The sequence below is a fragment of the Rhineura floridana genome, chromosome 15, assembly GCF_030035675.1.
Source record: "Rhineura floridana isolate rRhiFlo1 chromosome 15, rRhiFlo1.hap2, whole genome shotgun sequence".
Lineage (NCBI taxonomy): Eukaryota > Metazoa > Chordata > Lepidosauria > Squamata > Rhineuridae > Rhineura > Rhineura floridana.
The window spans coordinates 20,619,429-20,632,216 of NC_084494.1; the positions used below are offsets into that span (position 1 = coordinate 20,619,429).

Below are 12,788 nucleotides of genomic sequence, written 5' to 3' on the forward strand. Positions count from 1 at the left end.
TATATCCCGCCCTTCCTCCCTGTAGGAGCCCAGGGCATTTTTCACTCTCAGATTCAGTTCTCTACATTTCTGCAGCAATTTGCATTTTTTTAAAAAAATCCTTATGAAAAATCTACAGCATTTTAGTGCGAATTTCTCCTAATAAATATAGTTTTATATGCAGTTTTGACCAAGGTATACATTTCTGCAAGCATTTTTTTTTAAATTTTTTAAATGTTATTTCACTTGTGTTCATTTTTATGCCCACTTTCCCCTAACATATCCATTTTTGTAAACATTGGCTGGTTGGAGAACTGCATCGCAATATTTGAGTAAGTGCAAATTTTGAAGGATGGCTGTGTTTCCAAAACAATATGAGAACCAAAAGTGCAAATTTGAAAGATTTGGCTTGAAATACCAGTTGAATTTAATTTCTTCCCCCTTTCCTAGTCGTGTGAGACAAAAACCACATCCTGCTATTAAGCAAATTCCTTCTCTAATCAAGAGATTACAGTAAAGCGAGGGATTATGGATTAATTTTAGCAGAGGAAATGCATTGTCTCACAACATGTGGCAGCCCCTAGTGGCAATTCTGTTTGTAAAACAAAACTCTGCAACGATGCCTCAGCGTTGTTTAGTGCAGATTGCCTGTAGTCTAGATGAGCGGGGGGGGGGGGATTTAGTCCCTCCAGATGTTTTTGCTAGACTACAATAAGGGCAAGATATAGATTTAATAAAAAATAAGTAAAATAATAATAATAATAATAATAATAATAATAAATAATCCCTGACCATTTGCCATGCTGGCTGGGGGCTGATGAGAGTCGGAGTCCAATGACATCTCTAAGGCCACACTGGTTTCCCATCCCTGGTGCAGATCCCACTAGGAAACTGCCTTATTTAGAATCAGTCCATCAGTCCATCTACATTGTCTGCACTGACTGGCAGCAACTCTCCAGCATTTCAGACAGGGGACACAGCCACTCTTACCTGGAGATGCCAGGAAATGAACCTGTGACCTTCTGCATACGAGGCAGATGCTATCCCACAGAGCTGAGTAGTCCACTGTTTGACCCAACTGGTACAGCAGGAGAAAACAGAGCTGGGATCCAACCAGTGGCTGCATGCATCTGACTCTTCCTGCTACTGCTCAGATATACAGTCTCTTTCTCCCGTCTCTTCTCAGCCTCTCCTAGTTTGCCTTTTGTTAGTGGGTTGACTGCCTTGGATCAGCAAAATGCAATTAAGCCATCCCCATAAAATATACATGAGCAAGAGTCGCCTGCAGATTCACTAGGCATGTATTTGCCTGAGTGCTAATTTGTGGAAGATTGAAGGCTCAGTCTGCTGTAATCAGCCCAGAGTGCTGTGGATTATGCAAACACATTCAGGTAATGGTGTGATTCCCCCATCCTTTGGCTGCAGAAATTTCTGTTCTCAACTTGTCTAAGTCTACACGAAAGTTCCATTCCCCTGGCTCAAGATTAGTTTCGCATAGCCTGTGGAGTGTGAGGGGTACAGCAGGGGTAGCTCACATGGTGCCCTCCAGATGATGCTGGGCTACAACTCCTTTCATCCCCGACTACTGGGTGTAGTGGCTAGGGGTGCTGAGGGTTCTAGTCCAACAGTGCATGGAAGCACCATGTTGGCTATCCTGGGTTAGGGTCAGGGGTGTGAAATGGACTGCCTTCAAGTCGTTTCCGACTAATGGTGACCCTATGAATAGGGTTTTCATGGTAAGCGGTATTCAGAGGTGGTTTTACCATTGCCTTCCTCTGAGGCTGAGAGGCAGTGACTGGCCCAAGGTCACCCAGTGAGTGTCATGGCTGTGTGGGGATTCGAACCCTGGTCTCTCAGGTCGTAGTCCAACACTCAAACCACTACACCATGCTCACTGTCATCCAGGGTCTCAGAGGATCTTAGACCCCTTACTTTTTTGGGAGCCAGGACCTAGCAGGATCCCTAAGTCTCTAGCATCCTATGAGCCAATCATCATGAAAGGTGAGTGTGTTGGTTACTGAGGCTTTTAACATGCTTCCTTGACCTTTGCTGCTGATTAGAGCCAATCAGAGTGAAAGGAGGCGAGTCAGCCATTGAGAAGATTCATCTCAGTAGCTAACACACTCCCCTTGTATGCTGATAAGCTCCTGGGGACGTCTGCTGTTCTGGGAGAAGGCATTAACAAGGATAGAGAAGCAGAAAGCAGTATTCAGACCTGGCCAGATCATAATATTAGAAGGTTGTATAATCTTAGAAGGAGTGTTGACTGTGAGGTGATGTGGCTGTCACCATCATGAAGGGGCCCTGCACTTCTGAATTTGCCACTACATTACTAGTTAGGGCAGAGCTTGGAAAAGTTACTTTTTTGAACTACAACTCCCATCAGTCCAATCCAGTGGCCATGCTGGTTGGGGCTGATGGGAGCTGTAGTTCAAAAAAGTAACTTTTCCAAGCTCTGAGTTAGGGTGTCAGACTAGGAGCGGTAAAACTTGAGTTCAAATCCTTGTTCAGCTCCACAGTTCACAAGGTGCTCTCAAATCTAGTCTTTAGTGAATAGAGAAAAGCGTTTCTCCCTCTCTCATAACACTAGAAGGTGTAGACATCCAATAAAGCTGAATGCTGGAAGATTCAGGGCAGACAAAAGGAAATACTTCTTCAAACAGCATAGTTAAACTGTGGAATTTGCTCCCACAAGAGGCAGCGATGGCCACCAACGTGGATGGCTTTAAAAGAGGATTAGACAAATTCATGGAGGAAAAGGCTGCCAATGGCTTCTAGCCATGATGGTTATGCTCTGCCTCCATAGCCAGAGGCATTTTGCTTCCAAATACCAGTGGTTGGAAAGAGCAGGAGGGGAGAGTGTTCTTGCACTCGGGTCCTGCTTGCGGGCTTCCCCCAGGCACCTGGTTGGCCACTGTGAGAACAGGATGCTGGACTAGATGGGCCACTGGCCTGACCCAGCAGGCTCTTCCTTTGTTCATTTATCTTTATCTCTCGGCCTAACCTGCCTCTCAGGGTTGTTGTGACAATAAATTCCAAGAGCAAAGGAAGAGCCAATCTGTTGTACATGGGTCCTTGGAAGAAGGGTGGGTGTTTGTTTTGTTTTTTAAAAGGTAAAATGGATGGGGGAATCAAGTGCTTTCATAAAGTTGTCTCTCGTGTTCACGTGGGGTTTCAAAGTCATTTTGCTGCTAGATCTTGTCTTTGCCATTGGATGCTGTAGCAGCCATTTCAAACATACTTCTATGTGTGCATGCAATACACATTCTTTTGGGATAAGGCTATCAATGGCTACTAGCCACGATCACTATGTTCTACCTCCACTATCAGAGTATGTTTTGGAATATCAGTTGCTGGGTATCACAGTTGGGGAGAGTACTCTTGTACTCATGTCTTGCTTGCAGGCTTCCCACAGGCAGGATGCTCGACTAGATGGGCTTTTGGTCTGATCCAGCAGGGCTTTTGTTATCTGCAATATATTTTAGAAAGTTGCTTGTCTGTTCGTTATGCATTTGGACACCTCTTAAGATATTGTAACCTGAGACCAAGGAGCAGGCTTTCTTCTATGTTTGCATACAGTTGGATACCAGTTTGAATCAATATTGTGGACTGTATCTTTCAAAACTGCACTGAGTTTTTGGTTTCTTAGAATTCCGAGCAACATTGGATATCAGGGTGCTAGCATTCTTATGTACTGTGTGTGGAAGACAGGATGTTGCCATCATTCCATGACTTCCTGCACTGTTCTGATTTCTGGATTCCGGTGCTGCGTACGGTCCTCACAAGAACGTACAGTACAGAAAATAGATGGGGTGTGTGTGCATGTGTATATGTGTGTATAGGTTGGGGCTTGTGTATTTAAATGCTTCCTCTTTCATATACAATGCCCAGAATATAGAAAGCTTAACACAGAGCTGGGATGCATGCAACTTTGAACACAGTATTTCCCATTTTGAAGTTTGATTGTGTCCCATGATATTCCCTGTTGTAGTTATTAGGCTGCAAATACAAAGCTTCTGGGTATGCAACTTTGAACATTGTTAGTTTTGGGGTACAGCTGTGCTCATGATTTTGCCTTGTAGTTAAGGAGCTGTGAAAAGAAGCTGAGTTAATGAGACTGCCTTTTGATTCTTTTCCAATTTTCTCTTCCCCACAACCCCTCCTCATTCCAGTCCCTGGAGGCATTGCTACAGAGTCCCTCACATTCACCCCCCTGGAGGACATGATTTTTCTGAAATGGGAGGAACCAGTGGAGCCCAATGGTCTCATCACTCAGTATGAGGTATGTTGCAAAGCCCTTTTGGGGATTTCCTAACTTTCCCTACCCCTCAAGAGGTGCCACCCAGTGAAAGAGATCTCGTTTTATTTTCTTTGTTTTTAATTCCACTTTATCTTTATAAATATGCTCATAAGTGCTGCCATACAAAGGATAACAACAGTTACGTATCAAATGCAAAAAAACCAAACAAACACAGATCCACAAAATCCATTGCAGTGGAGATGAACACAAAATAAAATAAAATGGAAACAGCTATGATGACCAAAGTGAAATTCAACAGCAAAACAGAACAATTTAAACAAATGCAGTTGATTCAGAATGCCTTCTTCTGAAGCCAAGTCTTTATTTGGTGCCTGAAAGCATCAACTGAGACACCATCGAGAATGCATATGTACCTGCAGAGGCTTTCTCTGACATCCATAGTCCCCTTCCCCATCACTGAAATTAAACTTAAAAGATGCATTCTGTTGCATCCTATGAATAGGCTGCAGTGTCACAGTTATGTGTGCAGTTCTACAACAGCTTCTCTGATTTGCAAATGTGCCCCTTCTGTGGGAAGGCATTCTGTATAGTTGTTGGCCCCCTTGCAAAATTCCTCCCCCAATAGATATCCAAGCCAGAGAGGGCACCCAAAATCAGATGATGATCAGAATGCAAAAAGAGTATAGTCATTTGGATATCATGTAGAACTCTAAAGGTAAGAAGCAGCACTTGAATTGTGCCTGAAAACAAACTTAAGGTGCCATACTATTTTCAAGGGCAGCCCCATGTACAGTGTGTTGTGGTAGTCAAACTAGGTGTATTAATTGTGTGAACTTTACTCCATTAAGATATTAATTGATCAATGAAATGTCCATATGAATATCAACAATATTTCTGAAGCAGCAGATGTACTCTTTTAGATGATGCACCCCTGTGTTGTAGAGTGTGGTGATTTCAGAAGATGACTTTAGAGCCAGTTAGGTACATTTGGGAAGAGGCGATCCTTCAAGTAACCTGGGGCCAAGCTGTTTAAGATTGTAAAGGTTATTATCAGCACTTTGAACTGGGTACAGAAACAGACTGAAAACCAATGCAGTACACTAAGGTCACATCCACACCATCAATTTAAAGCACTGGTATACCACTTCAACAATCATGGCTTCCTCCAAAGAATCCCACAAACTGTGCTTGCTATGGGTCTCTTAAAAACTCTCAGCACCCTTAAGAACATAAGAACATAAGAAGAGCCTGCTGGATCAGGCCAGTGGCCCATCTAGTCCAGCATCCTGTTCTCACAGTGGCCAACCAGGTGCCCAGGGGAAGCCCGCAAGCAGGACCCGAGTGCAAGAACACTCTCCCCTCCTGAGGCTTCCGGCAACTGGTTTTCAGAAGCATGCTGCCACTGACTAGGGTGGCAGAGCACAGCCATCATGGCTAGTAGCCATTGATAGCCCTGTCCTCCATGAATTTGTCTAATCTTCTTTTAAAGCCATCCAAGCTGGTGGCCATTACTGCATCTTGTGGGAGCAAATTCCATAGCAAACTTAACAAACTACAGCTCCCAGGATACTTTGGGGAAAACTATGTCTGTTAAAATGGTATAAAAATGCTTCAAATGGATGGTGTACATGTGACCTAAAGGGAAGAAACAACAACTTCTGCCTGATTATTGTGAGCTCTTATAAATCAGTGTTTTTAAAAAAGTTTTTTAATCTGATATACTTAATAAATGAAATGTAACAGCCTTACCTTATACTAAGCGGAGTTCCAACAAAATAATTCTGAACCAGTTTATTACGGAGACATAAAGGCTTCATCAGCTTTGTTTTCACCAGCTGATGTTGCTGATCTGAGTCGCTAACAAAAACAAACATCTTGTTTGAGCATTGATTGCATTCAAAATACTCAGGAAATGGGAAATCAGCCCAAATAACAGAAACAAGACATGTGCTGTGCTGATGTTGTTTTAGCAAGAAGGAAGCAACAATATTGACAGTTTATATAGTTCAGATAGTCACTTTAAATATGTTTGATTTACTTTGAAATTTTAGTAAAGTTTCCTATAGTAAACCATTTTCTTTTGCTTCTGTTTCTGTGAATATATGAAGTACAGCAACACTTTGCATAATTTACACTAAAAAAAATCCAAAAACAATTGTGGAATTATGACACTGACTGTTCTGCAGAATGATCTCTAATGGACATGAGGTCTCAGTTTGCACATGATAAAACAGAGGGAGGTGAAATATATTCTAGCAAAATTCTAGGTGTGCTCTGTGTTTTTAATTGACCGTGCCCACCTTTCCTTAAGTGGAGTAGTTTGAGCATAGCAGGCTGAAAACATGAATCCTCTTTTTTCCAACAGCTAGAGCCATTGCTGAAGTAGCAACATATTGTAATCAGTTTGATTTTACATTAAACTGCAGTTTTAGATCCAGCTGTTAATGCACCCAAAATAGAAATAGAACATAACCTCCAATTTGAAAAACAAAAGGCTGTCTTCACCATCATATGACATTGACCAATAAAAAGGCTTTGAAATTAATAAAAATAAATTTGACACAGATTTCTAGGATGAATAATGGGGAAAATAAAATTTTCTAGATTAGATTCTCTGTAGAAGCATTAGTAACACAGGAAAGAAGTAAAGTAAGAAGAACACTAGCAAACATACAAAGATGTAATTCTCCATCTTTGGAGATGGCAGGTGTTGCCGCCACTCACTATATGCTTAGAGGCACATGTTACCAAATTCTTCCAATCTACACAGAAAGTGGATTGTACTGTGAAAGCCAACCCAAATTGTGTTTGCAGTTTTACAAATTTGTAGGGCAGCCCAATATCTCAGAGAGGAGGTCAGGCCTCCTGCTCCAGTGATGCATTCACTATAGCTGCCCAATTTCCCTGCTTTTTAAAGTTTGATAGAAATATCTGTGCGCTGTCTGTTGGTTCTTAAGCCACAAGGGTTTTTTGCCTATTAGTGAATGTACATATTTTTGCAAGCAGTTGCTCACCATATAATGCATTTTGAATGTTATTTTTACTCATAGCTTCATTTTTATGCACACTTTCCCCTTACATACGCATTTTTGTAAACATTGTTTGGTTAGCAAACTGCGTTGCAGAATTAGAATAAGTGCGAATTTTGAACGATGGCTGTTTTTAGGTTCTCATATTGTTTTGGAAAGTGCAAATTTGGTAGATTCAGTGTGAAATGTGAACTGAATTGAATTTCTCACCCATCCCTACCCCCAAGTCATGGTATACAGTACCCAAGTCCAGTCAGCTTATTTTCTCCCTGAGGGTGAAAATCCAACACACACCTCTCCCTGGGTTTCTGGAGGTCAAAATACAATAATGATATATTAAGTAACTCAGGGATTCTTAACCTGGGGGTCCTTTAGGGGATCTGTGAATCCAGTGGAAAAAATCAATCTCCAATGCAATAAAATGAATTGTATTTATCTATGGGGGGGGTCCATAGCTTTCATCAGATTCTCAAAGGGGTCAGTGATCCCCAAAGGGTTAAGAACCACTGAAGTAACTAACAATTTGCTATCCTTCTTGTGACACCCAGCCAAAATCAGCTGCTTGAGGTGGCCACCACACCCTGCCTGAGGAAAGACAGTAATCTATTGAGGGCCTAAGATCTGCGTTAATATAAAGTACACAAAAAATATGCCCATGGACAAAACTGAATACATCCTTGGCTGGCATCTGCATAGTTTTTAAATGTTTTTAGCTGCTCTCTTTTTAAAGTTAAGATTTCTTAATTGCTTTTAAATGCTGTAAATATATTTTGTTTTATTTTGATGGTATTGTTTTTTGTGCTTTGTTTTTTGCCGCCACGGGCTCCTTTTGGGAGGAGGGGCAGGACAGAAAAGTGATAAATAATAATAATAAATACTAATATCCTTTTGTTTCTCTTGTTCGCCACATGGGTTTGATGTTCTGGCTGCACAAACTTGTGTGAGAACTCAGGATTTCAGTTCAGTTTGCACTGCAAGCCGAATCTACCAATTTTGCACTTTCCGAAACAATATGAGAACTGAAACTGCCATCCTTCAAAATTCAAATTTTGCAGTGCAGTTCGCCAAGCAAACCATGTTTACAAAAATGCATATACTACAGGAAAATGTGCATAAAAATGAATAATTGAGTGAAAATAGCATGCAAAAATGCATTATGCGATAAGAAATTGCTTGCAAAAATGTGTACGTTAGTCAAAATTGCCTACAGAAATGTGTTTAGTAGACATTCACACTAAAATGATAGAGAATTTTCATGAGGATTTTTTAAAAAAAAAAAATTGCAAATTGCTGCAGAAATGTGTTGGACTGAATTTTAGAGTGGATAAATGAGAAACTGAGAGAACCTAAACTAACAGAACTTTCCATCCCGAGCAAGAACATAATTATTGTTAGAGATTAAAAATGAGTGAGACACAGGAATGTCAGAGAAAACAGAAATGGGAGCAGAAATTGCCAATGTTTATTTGCCCTCTGCCCAGATGGAAATCAATCCAATGAATAAGTGAATAAGATCAGTATTCGCTGCTGTTCATTTTCAGTGCATAAATAATACATAATGATACATGATTGATGGCTCCCCCCTCCCAGTTACGTTACATTTCCTTTGCTTTAAAATGCATTCTGTGGAATAATGTAATGATAATGTAATTAATTACGTAATTAACAAATAACAGTTTTTGTGAGAAGCCGCATTGCAGCAGAGTAGAAACAGTGCTGCATGTGACAAATATGGGGTGGAATGGAAATGGATGCCTTCTTATATTCGTAGTGAGTCAGGGTGTTTTGTCTTCCCTCCCACCAATACTGAAAACAATTTCATCTTTTCAAGCATTTCTTTCAAACTTTCAAAAAAGCCCAAGTAGGAGAAATATGGTTCCTCTTCCCTCCTTTCAAGTCTCCTGCCATCCATTCCCTCTTGTCTGGTCTTTGACTGTAATAAACTTTTACGTCCATTCCTTCAGCATAAAACCAACCAACAAACAAGGAAATGAACATTCAAAAAAGTTGAAAATGGAAATGGACTGCCTTCAAGTTGATCCCGACTTATGGCGACCCAATGAATAGGGTGTTCTTGTTAAGCGGTATTCAGAGGGGGTTTACCATTGCCTCCCTCTGCGGCTGAGAGGCAGTGACTGGCCCAGGGTCACCCAGTGAACTTCATGGCTGTGTGGGGATTCGAACCCTGGTCTCCCAAGTCATAGGCCAACACTCTAACCACATATAATAAAAAACAAAACAAGCATTTTTTTGTGGTGAGGGGGAAGGTGTAACAGGCAGCAGGTCCTTTTGAAGCCTCCCCTGTGCAGTTTCTTTCAGCCAGTTCTTTGGGGAAGGCAGTGTTGCTGGAGGTTGGGCTAGCAGGGAGAGATAGGTAGCAAGAAGGTTGGCTGAGGAGACCTTTTTGTGTGAGGCTCAGCTCATAGAGCTCTAGCTATGACTCAAAACAGGGCCAAACTTTCTGAGCAGGATGAATGTTCATTTTGAGCTTTACATTCAAAGTCGTGCAATTAAAAGTAACAGTAATATAAGACAACGATGTACAACACAGGAAGATGCCTTATAAGTAGAGTCATTGTAGTTAGGGATGTAAGAATGCTGTGATTTCCATTCCAACCTGTATTTTTCACAATAGGTGCTGTTTCTGTTCTGCTGCAATCCTCTTTCCATCAAGTCCTATGTTATTTGTCTCGCTGCCTATTATTTATCATAGGATACATAAGTTACATAACTATTTACATAGCTAACATATCTTACATTTGATATGTCAAGGACGTATCAAAACGATGTTTTAAAAAGGCAATAGTTAAGTTATTGTTTGTGGACTTAAAAACCACAATGATGTAAATGAATATTGATCGTATTTGTTTGACAGATTTCCATTCCTGTCCACAGATGAACACGCGAACTGCAGCAATTTCCACTTCCTTTTTTGTCAGACATCTCCGACATCCCTACTTGTACACTTCTCCAACCTGGTGCCCTCCAGATGTTTTGAATTACAATTCCCCTCAGCCCCAGGCAGCATGGTATTGCAGTCCAAAACATCTGGAAGGCATCAGATTGGCAAAGGCTGGTGCACACTGACTGGCAGCAAGCTCTCTAGGGTTTCAGTCTTTCCCAACTCTACCTGGAGATGTCTGATATTGAACCTAGGACCTTTTGCATGCAAAGCTATTGTCCTTTGCCCAAGTGGTTTCTTTCCACAAATGGTCCCTATGGAGATTTATCATGCCAGGTTCCTCTAACAACCTCCATTATGTATAGACTTGTGGGGAGGGAGTCAGTGGATAATAAGCTTGGAATGCTGAGCATGACATGAATGTGGAACTCCAGAAGTCCCACAGGGTGTCATGCCGGAGCAGACCTCACGAGCAACAGCACACCTGGTAATCTAGGAGGGCCTTGCCATGTAACACCAAGCAATTGTTACGAGTTTGCTCTTTTTTCTCCCAGCAAGGCATCATTTGCCCCGTTCAAAGTGGAGAGCAAAGGGATACATTGTCATTGGATAGTTTCTTGAATAGGACTCTCTCTCTCTCTCTCTCTCTCCCCCTCTGTGTGTGAATTTGGTGTCTGCCATGTTCCCTCCCAAATGCAGCCAAGCAAAACTCTCTGTTATCTCTTTTTTGCTTTTCATCCTGTGCCTCTGCCCTCTCTGGCATCAACAAAAATTATTAGAGCACAGAAACAGCAGAGTGAAGAAAGCTGATGCTTATCTGTGCACTGTTCTGCCTGCCGTGCCGTGGGCTGAATGCTGCCTCCTGGAGAATTGACACAGGCTCCATTATAATTCCGAAGACATGTTTTACAATCTCGGAGATTAAGGACAACTTTTTAGTTCCTTCCAAGCCCCATTGTTTAGAATGCAGAATGCAAGCGGCTTTTCATTCTCTTTTCTAAAACTTCTCAGGGTGGCCCAGTTCTCACCACGGTGATAAATTGCTGTCTGGCTGTACCACTTGAGACTTCAGGCAGGAGCTCACAATTAACTGAATATTCCTCTGTACAAAAAGCATACAGAGTGGGGACTGGGAGTGGGAGAGGACTCTTGAACCCCTCCCCAGCTCCTGATCACCTTTACCAGATGTACTGATTAACACCAGGTAAAACAGTCAGAGTCTCCTCTGTTGCTCCACCCACTTTTGCCTCAGTCCTTGCCACAGCTGGCATGTGACCCTTGCCTATGAGGAAACATGGTCCCTGAGCCCACACTTGGAATCTGAAGTGGTGCAACACAGGCAGTGGCCCCCATCTGCACTGTAAATTGAAAACAGTTATCATGCCACTTTAAACCATCATGGCTTTCCCCAAAGAATCTTAGGACCTGTCGTTTGTGAAGGGTGCTGAGAGTTGTTGGAGACCCCTATTCCTCTCAAGAGAGCCAGTGTGGTGTAGTGGTTAGAGTGTTGGGCCACGACCTGGGAGACCAGGGTTCAAATCCCCACATAGCCATGAAGCTCACTGGGTGACCTTGGGCCAGTCACTCCCTCTCAGCCTCAAAGGAAGGCAATGGTAAACCCCCTCTGAATACCACTTATCATGAAAACCCTATTCATAGGGTCGCCGTAAGTCGGGATTGACTTGAAGGCAGCCCATTTCATTTTTCCATTCCCCTCACAGAGCTACAATTCCTAGAGTTCCCTGGGAAGAGGTTGTTAAACCACTCAAGGAATTGTAGCTTTGTGAGAGGAACAGGAATCTCAACAGCACCCTTAACAGTTCCCAGGATTCTCTGGAGGAAACCGTGAGTGTTTAAAGTGGTATGATACTGCTTTAAATGTATAGTGCAGATGGGGCCCTAGTTTTCTTTTCCCCACAACCACCTTAGTGAGAACTAGGGCACGATCTTTCAGTGAGTCTCTAGAGTTGGTTTGTTATGGTTTTTCAGGTGAGTTGATCCTCTGCTCTGCTTTCCTTCATGAAAGAAAGAAGGAAAGATATCCAATAGTTTTTTTAAAAAAATGAAAACCCTTTGGAAACACCAGAAGAGGGGCCTTTTGTTGGTTGGTGCACTAAGCATGCATACTACCATTTTATGAGCATAGGAAGCTACTATATACCAAGTCAGACCACTGACCCATCTTTCCCTGTCTTGTCTACTCTGACTGGCAGCAGCTCTGCAGGGTCTCGGATAAGTGCAGGAACAGCCCATCCATTAGGCAGAGGGAGATGGCCTCTTCAGGCAACTGATATGTGGTAACATGAGAGGGTAGCAGATTATTTATTACTGCTAGGGAGCGGGAGAGGCACTTGTGGGATTCTCTGCTTTAGGTGCCAAAATACGTTAACCAACCTTGGATATTTTGTACCATGACTTTGTGGGTGGGTGCCATTTGCTCTTCTGTCTGAGTGAACCTGCATAATGGTTAGATGTGATAGCAAACTGACTAGTGACGAGGAATGCGCACCAATTACAAATTTAAGTTCAGACCCTGATTTGGTGCTTCGGAATGGAGCCTGCTTCTGCCTGAAGTGCTTTGGAGGCTACTCAGTTCAGCTCGCAGTCCAAGGTTAAG

General features: G+C 42.2%; 1 protein-coding gene across 6 annotated transcripts in view; it reads left to right on the plus strand.

Annotated features, from left to right (window-relative positions):
- Positions 1-12,788, plus strand: part of PTPRU (protein tyrosine phosphatase receptor type U) — a 580,511-nt gene that overhangs the window by 365,633 nt on the left and 202,090 nt on the right. For all 6 annotated transcript variants that reach the window (XR_009759096.1, XM_061596132.1, XM_061596131.1 and 3 more), the window contains one exon: positions 4,152-4,261. Coding sequence is in view for 5 of the 6 variants with exons in the window: in XM_061596132.1 (XP_061452116.1) it covers positions 4,152-4,261 (110 nt within the window). In the remaining variant the exon portion in view is untranslated. The remainder of the gene's footprint in view (positions 1-4,151; positions 4,262-12,788) is intronic.